The sequence below is a fragment of the Anas acuta genome, chromosome 1 (assembly GCF_963932015.1).
Source record: "Anas acuta chromosome 1, bAnaAcu1.1, whole genome shotgun sequence".
Taxonomy (NCBI): Eukaryota; Metazoa; Chordata; class Aves; order Anseriformes; family Anatidae; genus Anas; species Anas acuta.
In genome coordinates, this window is record NC_088979.1 from 160,245,332 (window position 1) to 160,267,951 (window position 22,620).

General features: G+C 38.3%; 1 protein-coding gene across 1 annotated transcript in view; it reads left to right on the forward strand.

Annotated features, from left to right (window-relative positions):
• Positions 1-22,270, forward strand: part of SLC17A8 (solute carrier family 17 member 8) — a 28,886-nt gene extending 6,616 nt beyond the window's left edge. The window contains exons 2-12 of the mRNA XM_068668860.1: positions 541-793; positions 3,175-3,293; positions 9,027-9,141; positions 9,610-9,697; positions 12,351-12,437; positions 13,182-13,321; positions 14,974-15,123; positions 16,912-17,044; positions 18,381-18,491; positions 19,873-20,000; positions 20,655-22,270. Of these exons, the coding sequence (XP_068524961.1) occupies positions 541-793; positions 3,175-3,293; positions 9,027-9,141; positions 9,610-9,697; positions 12,351-12,437; positions 13,182-13,321; positions 14,974-15,123; positions 16,912-17,044; positions 18,381-18,491; positions 19,873-20,000; positions 20,655-20,993 (1,663 nt within the window). The 3' untranslated portion in view covers positions 20,994-22,270. The remainder of the gene's footprint in view (positions 1-540; positions 794-3,174; positions 3,294-9,026; positions 9,142-9,609; positions 9,698-12,350; positions 12,438-13,181; positions 13,322-14,973; positions 15,124-16,911; positions 17,045-18,380; positions 18,492-19,872; positions 20,001-20,654) is intronic.
• The last annotated feature ends 350 nt before the right edge of the window (positions 22,271-22,620 follow it).

Here is a 22,620-nt window from a genome sequence, read left to right on the forward strand (position 1 = left end):
CTTGGGGCCTGAGCCTCAGCCCCTCTGCAGCTTAGCCCTGATGTTTGTCTCACAGGTCTAAACAAACTCACAGCAAGTTTGGGGCTGAGAAAAATAAATAAACAAATAACACCATGCTTTGTGCTGTATTTGCCTTTTCCTTGAAACCTACTGACAGCTCTGCTTAGTGGATCTAATTAGAAGTTATATATATATATATATATTTTTTTTTTTTTTTTCCATATGTATATGTTCCTAACAACCAGCAGGATTCATCACAACAGAACTCAACACACCTCTCATGGTCATTCTCATGAACATCCTGCAAGCATTTTTGTAGCTAGCTGTTCAGCCAAGTGTCTATTGCTTAGAAACTTCAGTGTTTGTTGTTGAAAAAACATGCAGGCTGTGCCAACCTTTCAAAGTCTGACCAGCTTTAACTCATTACAACACCAAGAGGCAAACACCTCAGACAGAGGTGATTTAGCAGCTGACTGGAACATCTACCATCTATATTCTACTGTGTTTACATTTTCATTTTCTCTTGCTTCTTTCATCTAGGAAAATTGATGGCACCAACGTAGAGGAGGATCACATTGAGCTGACAGAAGAGGGGCGGCCTGTGCAGGCCAGTGCCCGCAGGCCAGCCCTGTGTAACTGCTACTGCTGCGGACTGCCCAAACGCTACATCATTGCCATCATGAGCGGCCTGGGCTTTTGCATTTCCTTCGGGATTAGGTGCAACCTGGGCGTTGCCATTGTAGAAATGGTGAACAATAGCACTGTTTATGTCAATGGTAAACCAGAGCTGCAGGTGAGAAACCATCCTCCTTTCCCTGTTGTGACCAAACCCTGTTGTGACCAGGCCCCGTTGCAGAATCATTGAAGTGCCAAATATCAAAGTACTGTATATGTATAGGTTAAAAATTTAGACAGGGAGACACATGAGTCTGGATTCCTATACAAGTGCACATGCTTAACTCCTATTTAGGTCTCTAAGACACACTGAAAGTCTGTAAGGTCTGAGCATTTGCAATGTCACACAGAGTGTAAGTAACAGAAACAAGAGCTGAGTTGGCTTGTATGTTTATCAGGTCCCCAATCTTTTTGTCACAGAAAAATTTTGTTGCATTGACAGAAGCTTCTACTGTTCACTGTCTCTCAGGGAAATGCACCCTGATGCCACTACAGAAGGAATGATCAACGGCTGTACGTAGTGCTGGGCACACTCTATTCAGATTAGTGGATGACTTTCAAGACCTTAAAGCAGTCATTTGGCAATCTGGCAACAGGTTTTATGGGTTATTGACAGTGGATTGTTGTCTAGAAGTATTTGGAATTAGGTGGCAAGCTATTTCAAATTTGCAGTAGATGACATGGTTCATAGCAGATGCCTATAAACTTTTAAAAATGCACGCAAGGAAATGTAGATTCAAAGCATATCTTTTTTTCTCCATTCCTGCTTTGTTTCAGGGTTGTGATATCACAAATCTCATTCTGGACTTTATGAACATGAATGTATAAAATTGACTTATTTTTGGATCCTTTTATAATATATCATTCACAGGAATATTGACTCTTACCTGACATTTCCACATACATGTATTCCCCTTGAGATATCACAAATCTCTGCTCTGTTTTGGGCATGATATGTGAACCCCTCCTGATATGGGAACTTTCTCCATGTCTCATGGTGTCTTTGCCTTCAGAAATTAACACTACTTAGAAACTAAAATGGAAGACAGTAGCAGAAAATTAGGTATTAAAAACAGAAAAGCAGCTCAGCACAGGAAAGCAGATCTCTTGAAAGAGTTTACATTGGTGACAGGAAAATCCTTCAGCCCCTGTAAAACGTGCCTGGCTAATTAATGCCATCTTTCTCCCAGCAAGTCAAATGAACTGTTTTGTAGCTTGTTTGTTTGGAAAAAAAAAAACAACCTACTGAGGAAAACTCGTTCTTGCTTTTACACACAGGAAGTAATATAGAAAAAAAGAGATGTTAAGATCTGTCACTTTAGTTTTCATATTTATGTAGTGTTTTAGTGACAGTTGTAGTTCAGAATCTAAGAGACAATTTGTGCCATTTTCTCTTAAGACGATTAAATACCTTTCCCTAACATGTAGTTATCATGAAAATAAGCATGAAGCAAAACATCATGGTTTCTTTTTGCTCCAGAACAGCCCTTCTGAACTGAGGGTTCAAGGAGAAAATGTTGACTCTAACCTTATGTTAGTGTGATTATAATGAGTCAGGCACTGTTCTGACCTCCTAGAACGAAGGGCAGGAGGGGGTACCTTGGGTCACCTTTTCTTTACTGCCCCTATGTTTTGTTCTGGGCTTTGGCCATTGCTCTTTCAATCAAAGTACACCAAAACAGGCTCATCACAGAACAGGAATGACCGTATTCAGGATGAGTTTCGAGAAGACTGAAACTGCTTGCTATCCAAGGCTGAGGTGCATTGCAAAAGCATTTGTCTTGGCTGTAGACATTTTTGACTCTGAAGCATCTCTGACCAGCCTAGGGGTGGCCTTCTGTATCCAAATCCAGCTTAATGACTGGCATCACTTTTAATAAAAGATGCACTAGTCAGCTAGCTAATGTTACCTAGATTTATTTCTATATTGTCTTGTCTTCAGGTGTTACACCCTCCTCTCCTTCTCCCATACTACTACTCCCTATTTTCTGTGCCCATACTATTACTTAATGTAGATGCTGGATGGTCAGAGTTTGACCCTGATGAGAAAAAACATGGAAAATACAGAACCAGCATAACCAGATCAACTCAAAGAGTATGAGCAACCTTGATAACTGTGTAAATGGATGTGTTCATTGAAAGGTAGCAGGTCCTTGTTATAACAGTAAGCAGGCCTGAAAACAAAGGTTTCAGCCCAAAAGGAAACAGTGGCAAGAAGCAAAGATGAAGGTCCATCACCAGCTGCCTTTTGGCTGAAACTTTTTCCTCTCATTCACCCTGATTATAAGCTAAGAGCAGAAACAGTAATCTCATAAAACAATTTGATGTCATTTTGCTTTAACTGGGAGAGGGTTCAAGCTCAGCAACACTAGTACAAGGAGGCTCTCTTGATTTGCAGGATGGGGTGACTTCCAGTTGACTTTCAAATAGTGTTTACCTCATAATCAGTATGCTTCATTTTACAGCATTTTTTTTGTTTTGTTTTGTTTTCCTTTGCAGAAAGCCCAATTCAATTGGGATCCAGAGACAGTGGGACTCATACATGGCTCTTTTTTCTGGGGTTACATTGTGACACAAATTCCAGGAGGGTTCATCTCAAACAAATTGGCTGCTAACAGGTAAGAAAACAGTAATTGAAAGAGGTAAGATCTGCAGCTTTACAAATGACTGTTTTACAAAGTTTAAATGATGATTACAAAGTAGTGAATAAAAGTGTTTCAGGAATCTGAAGCTGAACTTGCAATATGTCTATAACCAAAAAAAAAAAATAAAAATCTATTATTGATCTGATTTCTGATAGTCTCAATTTAGCCCATTCATCTCAAACATGTACACATTTCTTGTTTTCTAAACAATAATGCTTTCTGGAGACTGTTAGGAAAATCATACCCGGTGTTTCAAAAAATGCTTGTAACATTTATCTTTCAGAAGCTGCCTTAGTGCTTCATAGCTCAGCTTATCAGCAAGTGAATTTTTTTCCAATGAAATTTGACTTTTCTCCTTTAAAATTTCCCAGTGAATTGAAATGTCTTCCAGAATTTTTGAAGCTGTGCACGTAGGAATTACATGTTCTGAAGGCACAAACCCATCCTCATGAACATGGACATCTTGTCTGTGGCTGGATACAATACTTATGTCTGTAATTAGGATTGCCTAGAACTTTTCTAATAGAGCCTAATGATTTCTCTTTGGCAAACAATGAGCATCTATATGGATTTCTTCCATGCTCATTGTGTTTGTGGGCTGGCATTTTTTTTTAATTCAACTGTTTTTGAAAAGGATAATAAAAAAGTAGCTAATTTTGCCAAAGATAACTTTAGTCTTAGGCTTTACTTCAGAAAATCTTCAGAATTTGGACTATGATCACATCTGAAACAGGGAGATTGTCTGAAGACAGCAGGTTGTAAATGAGCTCATGAGATGTGCATGTGAAGGATGTTTGAGATCTACAGATGAAAGAGGATTGGCACTCATACCATTCTCTGCAAATAAAATGTGACTTATCTACAAAGGCTTTCATAATAGGAAAAAAAAATCTTTGAGACCAGAACTACATGGTTTTGTCCAAATTCAAAATACTTTGCTCTCTGTATTCTACAGAGAGTTATAGGAGTTACAAGACTGGACATTCTTCCCACCCATATCCTTTATGAAATGACTCCAGGATAGAGTCATCCCATAGAATTGTCCAGAAGTTCAGCCCCAACTCTCCTCTATTCATAACCCAAAGTTCCTCTTCATTCAGTTTGTACTCTTTCTTCAACACTACTAGCAATCTGTTTTTCATTTCTCTACTACATAAAGTGCCTAAACAGGGTAGTTTTCACTCTGTTGAATAAGCCAAACAAATTAGCTAAGCTTAATCATTTCCCCAGTGTTTCCAGTCTTGCCACCAGATTTTGCAGCAGAAGGGCCCAAAACCACAGATGTGCACACTGTTGGCTGAATAATTCAGCATATTATTAATTTGGCTTTCGTTCCCTTTATTTTCTTACAACCAGTAAAATCAGCTAAGTTTACCCTCTAGCTCAATTTATTCTGTCAGATGACTGCTTTCTTAGGTACATATTATGCATATGCACAGAAAGCTATACTTCTGTCCCCAGGATACCTTCAGACTATTTCTTTCAGAAATTTCAGACAATACAACACCACATCATAGATTTGATTAGCATAACTGCATTTAGGAGCAGAATTTGCTCAAGGAACAACACCCCAAAGGATGATCTCAAAGAGAATTCCTGTTTGTAGTAATAGGGATCACAAATCTGGCTGACTCCACCTTTTTCTTTTATTTGTTGTTTGTCCAACCTATTTCAGCTTGGGTAGATCCAGCAATGGTACTGAGTTTCTGTTTCAGGGGGATGACATCTGCTTGCTAAGACCACAGGGCAGGAAACAGAGAGCTGGGGTTTGTCTGTGAACCCACCTCCCCTAGAAAGACAAATGCTTTCTATTTCCCAACTGCACACTGGTAATGATATTATTCTGTCCTGTTATTGACTTTATAGATTTACATATAGACTCTTGTCACCTGTTTAAATCCCACTCAGCACTGTGGAACCTTGAACACACATGGACCATTCCACACCTCAGGCATTTCTCTAATGCAAATAGTTATTTATAATAATGTGGGATTAAGATGGATCTCAGAACAGCTGAAAATAGTGAGTGGTATATGGTTTTGCACCAAAGCCATCTGAAACCGAATAAATTGCTTTATACATGTCCAAATTTGTATGGATCTGCATTCTCCCCAAAAGTTCATAAACCATTTAGTGACTATGTCCCTTTATCTTGCTGCTTATCCTCAAACATGCATACTAACAAAATTTCATCATTGTTTGGTGGTGACAAGGAGACATGAAACATAAGGCACTCCATTATATCAGTTTTCAGTAACAGCACCCTGCTGACCAGAGGAGTCTTTTGCTGGCGAATTCTGTTTCAATCCAAAAGTAGCAGCTGGCCAAGGATCATGGTGGTGAGGAGAAAAGAATATGTCAATTAACTGAAAAGAACTGGGATATTCTTTGGGATTAAAGGCAGTGAACTGCTGGAAATATGCTGGCTATTTGTGAAAACAATACTTAGCCTCTTAAACAGTAACACAAGAGTGTATGGTTCTAACAGTATAAATCATACTTTTACAATACACATATTCTGGTTGGCATTAAATTAAGTAGCAAAGATTGGAAGCTCAATACCCAGAGCTAGCTGTTTGGATAAGAAAACATGTTCTCTTTCTTATGGTATATTCTTCCACTTGCTCATTAACTTACATTTTAACATAATTTGCTGTAGTTCCCTGAGATGGTTAACTGTGTTATGATAACACAGTTGACATCAGTATTAGTGGTGAGGAAGAGGCAAAGTGCAAAACTTTTTTTCTCCTCTGATTATAACAGAGAGCTAAGTAATACTTATTTCTCAGCTAGATGCTTACTTGGCTTCGAAAACAGTCTCCTAAATGTCAAGATACGATCATAGGCTTTGTGTGCCATTTCAGATTTTCAGACTGCTTTCTATATAAATGCATTCCTTTGTCACTTCCCTCTGTCAGCCTGCCCAGCCTCTTTGCTTTTGTGTTCATTTGCTAAGTGCTTTCTTGTCATTCAGATTATGAGCTGTCTAGGCATTGGCTGTTGTTTTCCTCAATAGGTGTACAGAATTTAGATAAAATAGCGTTGATCTATGACTGTAGATTCTTTGCGCTATAATGCTACCATTAATACTGCTATCAATAATAAGCCCAGATTCAAAATATGAGGTGATGTATATTTCCTGTGAATGTTTCCAAAAAGAAACTGAAATATAAACAACCAAATCCTTATAGAAAGAAAGAAAGAAAGAAAGAAAGAAAGAAAGAAAGAAAGAAAGAAAGAAAGAAAAAATGAAAAATAATCTGACAATAAAAAGTTGTGACACAACAACCCCATGCAATGCTAAAACCTTGGGGCAGAGTGGCTGGAAAACTGTGCAGAAGAAAAGGATCTCATGCCTTGAACATGAGCTGTCAGTATGACCAGGTGGCCAAGAAGGCCAACGGCATCCTGACTTGTATCAGGAATAGCGTAGCCAGCAGGACCAGGGAGGTGATTGTCCCCCTGTACTCTGCTCTGGTGAGGCTGCACCTTGAGTGCTGTGTTCAGCTTTGGGCCCCTCGATACAAGAAGGACATCGATGCCCTGGAGCATGTCCAGAGAAGGGCTACAAAGCTGGTGAAGGGCCTGGAACACAAGTCCTACAAGGAGTGGCTGAGAGAACTGGGGTTGTTTAGTCTGGAAAAGAGGAGGCTCAGGGGAGACCTTATTGCCCTCTACAACTACCTGAAAGGAAGGCATGGGGAGCTGAGAGTCAGCTGCTTCTCACACATAACTAGTAATAGGACTAGAGGGAATGGCCTCAAGTTGCACCAGGGGAGGTTTAGGTTGGAAATAGGAGACATTTCTTTTCAGAAAGAGCAGTCAGGCACTGGAACAGGTTGCCCAGGGAAGTGGTAGTGTCACTGTCCCTGGGAGTGTTCAAGGCAAGGTTGGATATGGTGCTTAGGGACATGGTTTAGTGGGTGACATTGGTGGTAGGGGAATGGTTGGATCAGATGATCTTGGACGTCTTTTCCAGCCTTAACGATTCTATGATTCTATGAAAGTTTATAAATATTTTGAAGTGGAAGATGATAATAGCTATGCATAGTAAGATCTGTGTATGTATTTAGTAGAAAAATGAAAAAGGAGAAAATATTTCTACTATCCAGATCTCATGATTTCAGATCAAATATCTATCTAATACGATTCATACATCAGAATGAAGCTTAATGTGTCATTTTTGAAATGCAACTGGCATAGCAAGCCAATTCAGAACTTGTTCAACATCATTGCATTTGAACAGTTTGAAAAAGGAATGTGAATTATGGTCCTCAAACAGCAGCATGATGCCAGCTAGCATCAGTGTAGCTGGAAACTGAGGCCCTTTGCCACAAGGGAGTTCTTGACTCTCAACATAATGCTAGTCATGAACTCTTGATATTGAGAGTGTGTGACACAGCTTTTAAAGTCCATTTGTGGCACAGAAAGGCTTCAGTCAGCCAGGTGTGAAGATATATGAAATCCTTATGGGTCCCTACCAACTTGGCATTCTATGATTCTGATAAATCAAATATAGCTCAAACTTCCTAATGATATTAATTTAAATGGTTGTTTCAAAAGGTTGTTCCCAGTCTCTTTCTTGGTTTCCAGTGGTGTTTTCCGTGGTACAACAGCCTCAGCTCTCCAGATGTCCTTTTATGAACTATATAAGGGAACATAAGTGAGCACTCAGGGATGCTTTTTCCTTGCTCTTCAGCATCGGTGCCTGGCAAGCTTGCAGCCCATCCCATACTGTAATGACTTCCCTGTGTCCCAGCTGTCCATCATGTCTATTGTCACTATGGTTTATTATTGACACAATGCACTAAGTGCGCACCACTCTTTGGCTAAACTTAGGAAACCCCAAGTCCATGCAGGGAGAGCTCCCACAGACTGTGGTAAATGAGGCAGACCCAGCTCTGAGTGTCATCCCAGGGCCTCTGACTGTCCTGGAGTTTCAGTGATGCTGCTCAGATCTATAACTACCACACAGAGGTTTCTGCTGCCTGTTTCTCTAATGGGTGGTAATAGCTGGAAAACTGCAAATGATTTCCCAAAAGCTACAGGCTTCAGGGGCATTTAGGCTTGTACCCAGCTCTAGGAAGTGCTCTTCCTGAGCAGGATAACAAAATGTTTATATCATGTTTTTCATAGAAACCCTCTTGTAGAAACATCCCTTCTATGCCATAGTTACAAAGGACACTTGCTGCTATTATTTAGAGAACTGATGTTGGAAAGGAGTTAATCTTAAACTGTTCTGTTCTATGTTTTAGCAGCAGGAAGTGAAAATAATCAGTGCACTCACACATTTCAGAAAGGCACTTACATTAGGCTTTACTTGATTTGAGTTAAACCCTACTGATATAACTGAATTCAAGTACTTTCAAGGATAGATGTGCTTCTCACAGTTCAGGTCTCATACAAACAGCTTAGCTACCAGCTGGTGGCATAAAAACACCCATGTCTAGTTCTCTGATATAAAGAAAAAGCAAACAAACTCAGAATCTTTGTTTCTATGTACATTAAACTCCTCTTTCATTCAGGGAAAAAAATGCATTGACATTACGGGGACTTACCCCCTTTTAATAATAAAATGGCTTATGACTTGATGGGCAGCAGTGAGATTGTCTTTGAAAGTGAACCTAAATGCAGTCTGAAAAGTAGAAAATAATTATATTCTCTTCTATTGTTACCTTTTTTTTTTTTTTTTTTTTTGTCCCAAAGGGTATTTGGAGCAGCTATTTTTCTAACATCTACACTGAACATGTTCATCCCTTCTGCAGCAAGAGTGCATTATGGCTGTGTGATGTTTGTAAGAATTCTGCAAGGCCTGGTGGAGGTATGAACACTCACCACTTTTGTTTTGAGAGATTTGGTTCTAAAGCATAAAAATTTTGGTCAGGTTTTCTGATCTCTCTGCAGTTTTACTTGGTACTCATTTTTTCCATTGGTATTTTTAGGATGATATTTTAAAATCATGCTAATTTATATTTTTAAATTTATCTTAAAAGAAGGTAAATAATTTAGGTTTATAGTGCTGGAGTTTTATCTAGTTTAGAATATTCGTGCCATCCATGGTACATGTATATGTTAAACAGCATTTTTACCCCAGCACACCTTACCATTTGACTTATTATTCAAGTAAGTTTACCATCTTCATACTGCAAAAACAAAGGTCTTCCAGGCTTACTTAACCTTTTCTACATAGTTCCATGGTGGCAAAAAGTTAGATAGGTTGACAGTGTCAGCAACTGCTTGAAGTAGAAATGCAGTGAAAGCAAATCATGATGTGTGAAATGTCTGACAGGGTGTCACCTACCCAGCCTGCCATGGGATGTGGAGTAAGTGGGCTCCTCCACTGGAGAGAAGCAGGTTGGCAACCACATCATTTTGTGGTAAGTTGATAGATTTGAAAGTATATAGACATATATTTTAGTAATTTCATGATTTACAAGAGAAATGCAAACTCTCTGCCTTTTGCTGCATCTGCCTATGGCCACATTAGCTTGCATTCAGCTAAAGAACATTTTTTTTTAATGACCCCCCTTTATTATTTAAAAACAATCCTTCTCAAAATGACTCCAATAGTAAAGTAAAACAAGTCTAGAAATGTCAGATGAGAGAAATTACACTTTTTTTTTTTCTTTTTCATTTGCTCATCTTCAGGGATTCTATTTGTTATATGTATTGAATTGACTCTTCTAATCAAGTATGCACTTGATTATTTTAAAGGACTTGAGGACTTGGTGAGGCTTGTACTTTGCTCTACTTACTGCATCCCTTTCTAATGTTGACTGTCAACTTTCTAGAAGATGGCTGGTAGAAAGTTTCAGAAGACTCTGGGGAGAGGAAGCCAGTGGAAAGATGGGAGAAATCAAATTCTTTCATTCCATTTGGAATCTTTCTAGCCTCTGGCAAGAGCCTTAAACCTTGTTATGGAACAGGGATCAGGAAAAATACTGAGGTTTACACCTTGTTCTTCAAGGATACTCTCTTTTTGGTCGCAGCCACACTACAAAAAGTAGTTTTATTTTTCTCTTTTAATTCCATTCCCTGGGTAGAAATTTTTGAAAAGAGATGCTGCAGGACACTCTGCACCACCACATTGTCTTGCTAGGAAAAATGACTGTGACTCTCACACCTTTCTGGCCCTTTCATTTCTTCTTTTGGTGAGCCTGCATAGCTGCTAATTCCAGGGAAAACTGTGAATGCTAGTATTCATTGACTCCTCATTGACTCCAGGCTAGATTTGTGTAGATGGCTGTATGGGAGGAAGATAAAGCATAAACAAAATGTACTCCTTCCACTCTCACCCTAAAAGGTCCAGACATGTGGAGTACAGAGCTGAAATGTTTCTGCTTCAATTTCAGATGAGCTGTGTTGGGAGTGTCAGAAAAGGCACTACTCATTAATTCAGTCTGTCATTTCTTATCCTCTAAGACACACTTATCATCTGTATTTGGTGTCCTTTCCCATTTGTAAAAGTGAAATTGGACAGGTGAGCCGGTATCTAATAATACTGAAGAAAAAACAGAAACAGTAAGATTTTGAAGAGTGAGCAGGTCAGAATGGAGGAATAGAAAACAATAAAAACAAATGTAGGTGGTACGGTAAAGCCACCTGTAGATAAATGTCTGTTAGAGATAATATTCAATAGAAAATGAAAGAGTCGCAGGAAAAACTGCTACTGTCCATTAGTAGTGGAACTGGAAGACTTGGGAAAATACAGCATTAAAATACATGTGGAATGATAAAAAGAAGAGTAAAATGTGAAAAAAGCCTTCTTTAATAATGTGGGAATTGTATTTTTCTACACATAACTCCAGGATATAGCGATTATTTAGGAGTTTCAAATTACTGCATAAGAACAGTCCAAAAAAACTCCTCCACCCTCAATGTTGAATTCCTAGCACTGGGTAGAGAAAGATCCTCTTTGTAGCTCAGTACCCATTTTAGTTGCTACAGAGCACCAATTCTTACACTTGAAAGGTGAAGAGGAACAATGAAAAAATTAGGAACACATTCCCTGATTATCTATTTTCTTGCCTGGGGCTTTGCTACTGCTGCAAGAACACTGACTTACACAGAGACAAAGGAGAAGGGTCACTTCTGACTGCAGAGAAGTATTTGCTGAAGAAGAGAGTGAGGTGTTCCTCTGCATTTGCCAGCAGTTTTAGGTTAAAGGTGTTCATTAACAAAGCATGTAATAATGTCAAAAACACAACTATCTGATTCTCTGGAATAATTCAAAGCAATACATCTCATATATGAAGCCACTGGCATTGTTTTGAACTGAAATCAAATATCCAGATCACATAAATTCACATTTGGATCTTCATGGAAATTCCTTGCCAAGCATTTAAATACTCAGCACTTTCTGCAAGTCACTCAGCAATATGTTTCACCAGTTTTACATATTTCCCAATCTGAAAAGCTTGGCACAGCCCACTTTTTTTTATTTTTTTCCTGACAATATTTGGCTATATATTCCAGCTGTTTGTCCATGCTGCCTACATGAACTAAACATGGTTAAACAGACTCAGGGTTGGTCTGAATGCTCCTGCCACTCATGGTGCTTGTTGGGTGGTGGGGCTAGAGCCACAATACAAGCTTCTCAGCATCTCCGCAGCCATCGGGATTTCTGGACACCAAGACGGCTTCTGAAACTTGGTCTGCTGCCTTCTCTGGACTTTACCTTCTGTGCCTCGGGATTAGGAGGGACTCCCCTCTTCAGCTTACAAAACTTATGCCTGAATGGTTGTATGATTGTGTCAGCTTTGTGAATCCCATTTACCCACTTCAAGGGCACAGTCCTTCTAGCTGCAAAATGAGACAGGTGATCCCACCTTACTGAGGGTGTCTTTCTCACCATCCCAAGAAAAATTTCACATTTCTATGACATATCCTAGCATGTATGTTCACAAGATGCTGCTCAAACAGAAGCATCCCTCCAGTTCTGCCCCTGTGTGCCTCTGCCTATACTGACTATAGTGAAGACTGGCTCATCTATCATTGCTGACATGTTTTCTTCACTCTTTTTCTCCCCAGGGTCTTATGCAGGTGCAGTGGTCGCCATGCCATTGGCAGGTGTGCTAGTACAATATATAGGATGGTCATCGGTCTTTTATATTTATGGTGAGTTGCTTAACATAAAGGATCTCTGCTCCTAGACTGGTACTGCCAGCAGTTTTGTTAAGTCTGTGTAACAGGTATGAATCAAAGTCGTTCTGAGGAGTGGTTACAAATGGGTCTTCCACTTCATTCTCGACTTATTGCAGCTTTTAAAATTTTTGTTTTATAATCTGTTGTATTGTGTTTTAAAATTCTAAAGGCCAAACTACAGCCCATGGTCACCCAGTGACAGGACTGGATGCAGTTGTGCAGGTTGCTCCATAGCACAAGCACTGAAGTGTTACGTGTCCCAGAGCACACACTACATGCATGTGCTGCCAGTGGGGAGCCTAATGCCTCTGAAACATGCTCTGAGAAATCTGCCCCATGTGGCTGAGTCGGGTTTTCTCTGTCTTCTCTGTAGACGCAGAATGCACCATAAGATTTGCCATTGAAATCTGATTGTGAAATCCTTGTACACAGAGTGTGACCATGTTAAAATGAGTCTCCTGGTCCCACATGAAACTTTGCTTCTGCCTTTTCTCTGTTCCACATGTGCCATGTCATACGAGTGATAGAATATTCAAATGCTTTGCAAACAGGCGTACAATATACAGAGCTGGGAATCATTTTTTCTTCCTTCTCTGAGCATATTTTCTATGCAGACTTGGTTTAATTAGCTCTTGAAACAAACTTCAATGCCTATAGATATTGAAGTATGGCTTTATTGGTTTTTAAAACCAAGCTTTGCTTTTCCTGCCTCTCCAGGAATGTTTGGGATAGTTTGGTACTTGTTTTGGCTGCTTCATGCCTATGAGAGCCCTGCTGCACATCCAACAATAACCAGTGAAGAAAGAATATATATAGAAACAAGTATTGGAGAAGGAGCTAGCCTAGCTAGTGCAAACGTAAGTAAAAAAAAAAAAAAGCTTTTTAGTGGCTGGTTATAATTTATGAGCACTTTGCACAATGTTAGCATATAATGGGATGGATACTGTCAGCTTCATAAGAACAGCAAAGCTATTTGTGTTGATGTTTAGAGGCTTTTCATCTAATGAAATTTGCAGGATCAAGCTCATGCAGCTGGACAAGTTCAGTAACAGGCAAAACATGTAGTGCTATTTCGTCTCTTGACTTATAGAGCACCTCCAATCTGGGGAGGGGAAATGAGTGGGGAGAGCAGGGAACAACAAACTCTGATCTCCTGATCTTGAGTTTGATAAAAAAAAAAAAAAAAAAAAAAAAAAAACCAAACACTTTATGGAAATACCTAAATAAGAAGCTGCATCCAGTTGTTAAATTATCCAGCTGCCTTTTGGGTTCCTGCCAAGGATGACTGAGAGCTCAGGCAAGGATTTCTGCCCTGCTCTCTCTCACAGTACCTCAGTGCGTTATTTTAAGACTTCTCTTTCCAAGAAGATCCTGGAAGATCCTGCCAACTTAAAAGCAAAATCCTATTTTCCTATCATACTTCTCTCCATTTAGGTTACACTTTTTTTCTAGATGTGAAAACCAAAGATATTTCTTGATACATGTTTCCTTCTTGGCTTTTAGTCTTGAACATTATGAAAAAAAAAATAACTCCAAACTCTTTCCTGTACATGTTTTGGATAACAATCTTGGTGAAAGTATAAAGTATCAGACTCCTTTTGGGCATGCTCCTGAAAATTGGCTGAAGTTACTCAGGCCTTATTCGGAGACACACACACTTGTTTCCAGTCATGCTTTTGCTCTTGCTGTACAGTGGTTTTACTGCAGAGGACACTAGTAGCACCATCATGTGTTCACACATGCCTGCAGGCATACTGTTGCTTGTAGAACACTACAATTTTAATGAAAGGTGAATACTAATGTATATTGCCACAGTTACTTGGTTTAATTTCTGGTTTCAATTCTATTTCAAGTGGATAGGGATCTGAAGTGTTTATTTTATTTTATTTTATTTTATTTTATTTTATTTTATTTTATTTTATTTTATTTTATTTTATTTTATTTTATTTATTTTATTTTATTATTTATTTTCCTGCTGTATGGAATACTGAAGCATAAATAGAAAGTGGAAACACCAAAAAGAAGTTATATAAATTAAATTCCCTGCCACAGATTTTTTTTGCTGAATGAAATGAATTAGGTTGAAGTTGCCTGCTGCTGCACTACCAGTTGTTTTATTTTAGCTTGGAAAAGCTAAACTTTTTTCATAATCCCTTTGCTGAAACCTCATTATGTCAAAATGTTGGGAACAGCAGAATATTTTCTCTAGTTTACGTTGACTCTGATTGATCCTGTTATCCCAGCAACGGGATTTCAGAAGATCATTTGTAATTTCAGCGAACAACAATAATAGTAAAGTAGTCATCCTAAAAATCTTATCTATTCCAAGAAAGTTTCTCTGCCTCTCTTTTGCCACTAATTCAGGACATATCCTTTTATCCACTTACATTGTAAATTGGATGAAATATAACGGATAGTCCTGATAATAAAAGATACTAATCTCTTCATTCTGCCTTCTGCATACTCAAAAATGCCTTTGTTGTTGTTGTCGTTGTTTTGTTTTTCCTAGAAATTTAGTACTCCCTGGAAAAGATTTTTCACTTCAATGCCAGTTTATGCAATCATTGTGGCAAACTTCTGCAGAAGCTGGACCTTCTATTTGCTCCTTATAAGTCAGCCTGCTTACTTTGAAGAAGTCTTTGGATTTGCAATAAGCAAGGTAAACATCTGAGATGAAGCAGTGACCTTTAGACCCCACCTTAGGAGATGCAGAGTGCTTGAGGATCTCCAGATCCCTCTTGAGCAATTTCAGTAGATTATTCCTAGTAGCTGGGATGGCATACTTTTACTGATCTGATAGATATGAAATCTTGTTAGCATCAAATTCTTAGCAAAAAGAAAGAACTGGAAAGTTACTTTTGTTGATAAAAAAGAAACACATCATGAAAAACACCAGGTAAGTAAAGAGAAATGCACATTTTGTTTAGTGTTACTTGCCAGGCAACTTTTATCCTCCTGTTCTTTGTTTTTGATTACATTTCATTGACAATCAGGGGTCAAATTTTGCATGGATTGATATTGCCTGCCACTTCATTAAAGACAGTGTTCCTATACTACCTCTTCAGAGCTTGAATGAGGAATGAAAAATGATTGTTCCAGAAAAGTTTTTCCAACTTTCCTTTAAAAAAAACTACTGACTGTGTTATAAATTATTTCAGGATAGCACTATATTGGTTCAATATAACAATAAATTATTTATTCAGAGCAATGATGCTCTGAATGGCCAGGTGCAACACTAGTATGAAGAAAAGGGCTATTGAGACAAAATGGGTTTGTTTATTCTGAATTCCCTTTCATAAATGCTAGTGTTCACTAATTAAAAACTAATGTAAAACTGACTCAGTGTCAGTATAAGGAGGCTATACATCTTAGAAAATAAACTCAAACTTCCCACTAAATTACTTCTTCAAAGAAAAACCTCTAGATGATGACATGCTGGCCACTAAATTTTTGCAAAACAAAGTCCTTAGGTGTATATGGGATAAGTACCAGAGCTAATAGTAAAAGTAAGAATCCTTTGCTAGAAAATGAGAGAAGATGAACAACAATATGCCCTAATCTCACAAGAGTAGAAGAACATGCACGACTTCAAAAGTATGCTTAATTATTTGTAAAATTATTTAATATTTTTGTGTTTTATGTTGAATATTCATTTGTTGCCTACACAATGTGCAGGTGCTACCTTCATTAAAATAGTGACAGGTAACAGAGAGAGATGTGTTATGCAGAAAGGCGTTCTTTAAGAACATGAATAATAAAAATATATAAAAGCAGTTCAAAACTGAGGTAGAACAGTCTAACATAGAACACATAAGGAAGGGTTTTCTGGTATCTACAAAAGAAAATGTTAACAGTTCTCTATGCAAGTCTTTACTGCAATCACTGGAAAGCAGGGATAGTGCATGATATTTCTAAGGTGAGATTCTCACTTGTGCTCTGGCTTCTCCTCCTGAGCCATGAGGAGACATTCACACCACCCTGCTTTGAGCATCTTACTAGCTAAATTAAACCAGACTTGTGCTCTTTTGCTGGTCGTTGGAAAGAGGAAAAACTACTTTGGAGCACCAGCTCCAGACTTTTTAGATGAGTTCTATTCTTTCTTTTTATTATAGCTTGGGTCCTTTTCTTGTGCCCCTTGCATAGGCACAAGGACTCAGAGCTGGGAAATAGCTGGGAGAAAAGCTGGTACTGCCTGGATGGGAGCATGATGGAGTCCCTCAAGCTCCTAGAAATCCTTAAAGCTGGGATAAAGGTAGCCTAAGTTCACCCAGGTTTTGTTTGCAGGTCCTGTTGGAGGAAGGGTCCATACTCCACACAAAGATGCATGCTAAAAATGTGTCTAAGGGAGGGGAGAAAAATGTGAAGAAAAGAGAAACAGTTCCTGATCTTTTCCTCCTAAATCCTGAGGAAGTATATGAGCACTAAGCATTTATTTGTCTAATTGCAGGTTGGCCTTTTGTCTGCAGTTCCCCACATGGTCATGACAATCATCGTGCCCATTGGAGGGCAGCTAGCTGACTTCTTACGGAGCAGGAAGATTTTAACCACTACCACTGTAAGGAAGGTCATGAATTGTGGAGGTACTGCTGGATTCTGAAAATACAATATTACAGTTGTGTGCTTCACCTGATGCAGATATCATAGTTTGGTCCACATTTTATTGTAATTAGAGAAAAAATTCTAGTTCACTTTTGCAGTTGATTAATCTGAGACATTTAATGGAGAGCTGATGTTAGATGTCCTCATGCTGTAAATCCTTACTCATCAGGCACATCCTTTTAAAAAGGGAGGAGGCAATATGCATTGTTAATAATAAGAAAGGCAATAAGGACTCACTCAGATGAGATTCTGATAACATAGGTCTCATTCTGCAAATTTATATCAACTAAGCTAGCCATGTCCTGTGGTGCTGGAGAGACCCCTTCCTAGTGGTTACAGCTTTGCATTAACTGGCTGTGTTCCTGTGTGCTACTTCCAGCAGAGCCCACTGACAAATTTAGGCTGGAGATGTCATGTAAAAGAAAAGTGGGGGATGGACTGACTCATTTTTACTCAGCACAAAATAATTTATTTCTAGATCAGTCACTAGAACTGAAATATCAATGACATCTGCATGTAACTGGGATATACTAAATTAGAGCAAAAATTTGAAGCCAGATAGCCTGTGGAGTTATGCTCCTCTGCCAGATCCTGGCTTACATTATTTATGGATGGCATAGGCTGCCTGAAATAGAGATGCCTGCAGTTAGAGATGCCACACAGTTTGGCAATACATCTTCACAAAGAATTCTCATTTTCTCATTATTCATTGTATTTTCAGGGAGTACTTTCAGTGTCATTCAAAAAAATAAACAGAAGGATCATAATACATATTAGAAAATTATAATTTCCAGTAATGCCAAAGACTAGAAGTTGCCTGTGACACCCAGGCATGTCCTATTGTCTTGATGAAACACTTATCTGAAAAATACTCCTTTGTTCCATCTGCCAAGAACTTGTCACATCACTACACCCATAAGAAATTGAAGGCAAAATGTATTTTTCTCCTTACCCTGTTATGTGTTTTGTTCTGTGAATTTTACAGTGCTTTTCACAGAATCACTTTTTCATCGTTTCTCTCTACTGCTCGATGAATTAAATTCCCCTGTTCCTTGGGTCATTTATACAACAACAGGGAGTAAAAAGTATATTCTGAACAACAACAAAAAAATTAAAATGTCCTGCAAGTATATTCTCCACAATAAATATTTAAATGTTCCTGCGAATCCACAAGGCTGACAAGTATGTTCAAGAATAGCTTTAAGATATGACATAACTTTGAGTCATATTAAGCTACTATTTTGGCTAGACCTTAATGGTATCTCTGTGACTAATAGCAATTAGAATGTAATTTATTCCCATGTGTTTAATTTGAAGGCTTTGGAATGGAAGCAACCTTGCTTTTGGTGGTTGGTTATTCTCATACAAAAGGCGTGGCTATTTCCTTTCTGGTGTTAGCAGTAGGTTTCAGTGGCTTTGCAATTTCAGGTAAGAATAATCTTACTATTGATTTTATTAATAATAATAAAAGTGATGTTACTGTTGTCACTATCATAATTTCTATTATTGTGTTTCCTCTTAGCATGGCTGTTTATGGGGTATACCCTACTATTTCCTAGATCAGGAATAATTTATTTCTGTATCTATGAAACATGTTGCATGTAGAACATGAATCTGTGAAAGAACCTGCTCTATATTGTCTCCATTTTACAACAGCTTTGTGCTGTTTGGTTTCTAATGCCAATTTATGGTGTTGGACACCTCTTATCCTTCCATAAAGGGTATCTTTTACAAGAGGGAGAAAGAATTACTCTGGAATTAATAGTTACTCAAAGGGTATTGCTTGCAACCCCACGGCCAACTGTAGCTGCCAGTTTGTTCTTTCTAGGCTTGTTCCATCTCTGTTGTGTCCTATAACCACCCCTTCTCCAGAACAGCTGTTTCTGCCGGTTGCATGGGGCTTACCAGTTTCAGACTGACTTTGTAGCTCCACCACTACCTCTGCTATTAAAAATAACATAACTCTTATGAAAATGGAAGCCCATCAGCTTGAAAATGACAAGGAGATGGACCTACTGAACAAAACTGACCAGCAAAATAACTGCTGGTGTTCAGTCTTAGCTTACACAGATGGGAAATAGTTGTGCTACTCAGTTATGAGGTTTATGCTTGGCAGGCCAATTCTATCAATCAGTTTTTATTGTAGAATTTTCCCAGCATGCAGCTTTTTACTGTACTTAATCACATGAATCTGGAATTCATCACCCTTTCCTGTGATCATCCATGGTTCATATGACTAATTTTCATTACCTAAAGCACGATTATTATCTGAGCTGATTTTCACTCTTTGTTTTTATTTCTTAATGAAATATTTACCCAGAAGATATGCTATAGTTAGGGTAATTATTTTTCTTACTGTTTTATATCCTGATTTTGTTGTTGGCCTTTTGTTTGTTTGTTTCAGTATGTTGTTAAAATATTCTTTAAGGAATAGGAAAATATGTTTAAGAACACTACTACATAAATAAAAACTTTTTAAAAACATCAGACAAACAAACATCAGACCTTCACTCCCTAATTGAAAATGTTTGCTGAGTGCATTGTTTCAGTATAAAATGGGACTTCCCACTACCAAGAAGCAAGAACAAGCTATATTTTCTACACAACATGGTCCCCATTGGTGAAGAAAAAAAGGGTGTTTGAAAAAAGTTAAAGAGTTACAACATATCTTCCATCTTTATCATTAAGAAAATACTACCCTTCTTATATGTGTTTTACCACTTGTTTCAGGCTTGTTCAGCCAGCATGGCTGGAGAAAACCCTGCTGGCTTGGTTGCACAAAGTTGACTATTTCTCTTACATGTTGTAGGATTCAACGTGAATCACTTGGACATAGCCCCGCGTTACGCCAGCATTCTGATGGGGATCTCCAATGGCGTGGGGACGCTGTCAGGCATGGTGTGCCCACTCATTGTTGGTGCAATGACAAAACATAAGGTAACAATTCTCCATGTCTTCTAGGAAGGATTACATTATACAGCAAAAGTTAAGACATTTCAAAGCTTCCTGGGAACTCCATTTCATCATCAATCTCTGCAGCTTCTTTCTGTTGTTGTTTTTTATTTTAAAAGTCCACTTCTACAACAGTACAGGGGCCAGATTCTCAGCTATTAAAAACTAACTGTCTGTGTAGGGAGATATTATTTTTTACCACCTCAGGCTGAGTCTCTGCAATGTATCTGTTCTACTAGGAAATGATTACGGGGCTGACTTGGGAAACTCCTCTGCAATGCAACTCTGGTAGGGTTCCTAAGCAATCACTGATTTGTGATTAAGATTAACTCAGTTGTTAGTAAGAGCTCAGCTTTTCCAACTCCATGAATGTTTCACATTGCAGAGAGAACTTTCACTGTAGTAAAAAGTATGCAAACAAAAACCAAAATAACAGAACCCAACATTTTGCTATTGTATTAGCCATTATTATGAAATAAAAAATCTTCACAATACACCCCATATTTTTTTTCTATTTGTAACATCAGGAATCAAACAATGATCACAGTCATTGTTCAGTATGTGCTAATTCATGGTCCAATTCACACATTAACATTTCTTTTTACTGCAAACTTAATGAGACCTGCACTGTTCTTTCAGACGCGTGAAGAATGGCAAAACGTCTTTCTGATTGCAGCCTTGGTGCATTACAGTGGAGTGATATTCTATGCTATCTTTGCTTCTGGGGAGAAGCAGGAATGGGCTGACCCTGAAAATCTCAATGAAGAGAAATGTGGCATAATTGATCAAGATGAACTGGCTGAAGAAACTGAGATGAACAATGAAACTTTTGTAAGTCCAAAGAAAATGTATGGTGCTACCAGTCAAAACAGTGAAGTACAGAGAAGGGAATGGAGAAAACAAAAGCAAATAACTCAAGACATGGAAGAACAGACTTCTTACCATTATGAAAATGGAAATTTTCAAGATTTGTCATAGTACTTGAAATTGTAAGGTTTATATAGCAGCTACTCCCATCTCCCCTTCTGCCTAGCTGCCCCAAATCATCTGGTATCCATATGTATTTTCTTAGTCAATTGTGTAAAATTGGCATTGTGGCCAGACACAAGGAGTGGTTATTCTCTTTTAGCAGTGTGGAAGATATCTAACAGTGGCACTGAGAGAAGTGACACTAGGCCTTCACTCTGCCACTGGATCTGTTTGGGAGAAGCTCCTGTGCCTGGTAGGAAATGAACAGCCCTGGTAAAGGTCCTGCCTGGTGGAAGTCTATGACTGTGGGAGCAATGAGTGCCCTCACTTTCTCAACTGAATAGAGGAAGGACAAGGTCATATCAAACGGTGGATCCACAGATATATATGTGGTTGCTGGGGCTCTAGCAGTGTAAGAGTCTGCCCTGAGGTACCCTGTTTTGCCTTTTTAGGATTCTTTTTGGTTGGTATTTGAGCTGCTTAACCGATGTCAAACCGCAAGCTCATGATAAAAGATCAAAATGGAGGGAAAAAAGGATTTATGACATGAGACTCTAATTAATTACTAATAGTCACTCAACAACAGGAAGAGGAACATATAACAAAGATGGCACAGTATTGCTTCAACAGTTCCTTTAAATTGATCGTCAGACTGCTTTATATGGATAGTCCACAGGGTATGGATAAGGAGATAAAATGCATACTTGTGAGATTTGTCCCCCTCCAAAGATTTTGTGCCAGCATGAAATAATTTTGAATACAAAATCATCATTAGTGATGCGATATTATTAATCCTTATGAAAGGAAATCATCATCCTGCTGGGATTAGGTTTCTCACTCAATTCATTATTGTGAAGTAATTTAAATATATTTTTCTAGTATTATAATGATAGAGTTCCTGATGTCAACCCCAACAATTTTCATTTAGGCAAATGGGCTTACACAAGTAAAGTCTTCAGTTCTGGATCTATGACTTTTTCTTCATCTATGCCACAGTCTCACTGTTGCTACAAATGAAGCACTGTACCATCTAAGAGTTAAAAGAATTTCTGTGTCTGAAAGTAATTTTATTTTGCTATAGGTATATGGTTTACAATATAAAGTGGCTTTAGCATTTTCCTACAAGTTTTAGAATCAACCAGTGGAGCATGCTGTGTCATCATAAACAGTTAGCTGCAACTCAGAGACCCATTGTGGCATTAATATTCATTTCAGAATGGAGAATTTTAGTAATATATGATTTAAATTGTCTTACCTTATTATTATTGCCTCATTAAATCAAGTGAAAGCGATCTTGTCTAGTCTATGATGTGCTTTATTGTATTTCATTATTATTGTTCTTATGTACCGTATACAGCCACTGTGATGCACACAAGATGAGAACATTTCTAATACTCATTTTGCTGTTTTGTTGAAGCACAATTGAATACCGTGAGTGGAAGTACACTTGTACATTCATTTGAATCTGTGGATGATTTATATTCCCTACAAATGTAACTAAACACAGAGAGTGGGAAGTTAGCCAATTCTCTTTATATGTCACTGGTTCATTTCCTACCCAGCACAATCCAATTTACAACAGTATATATGGATGAGAAGTAAAGTGAGGTGAAGGCACATCTAATGTCATTTTAGT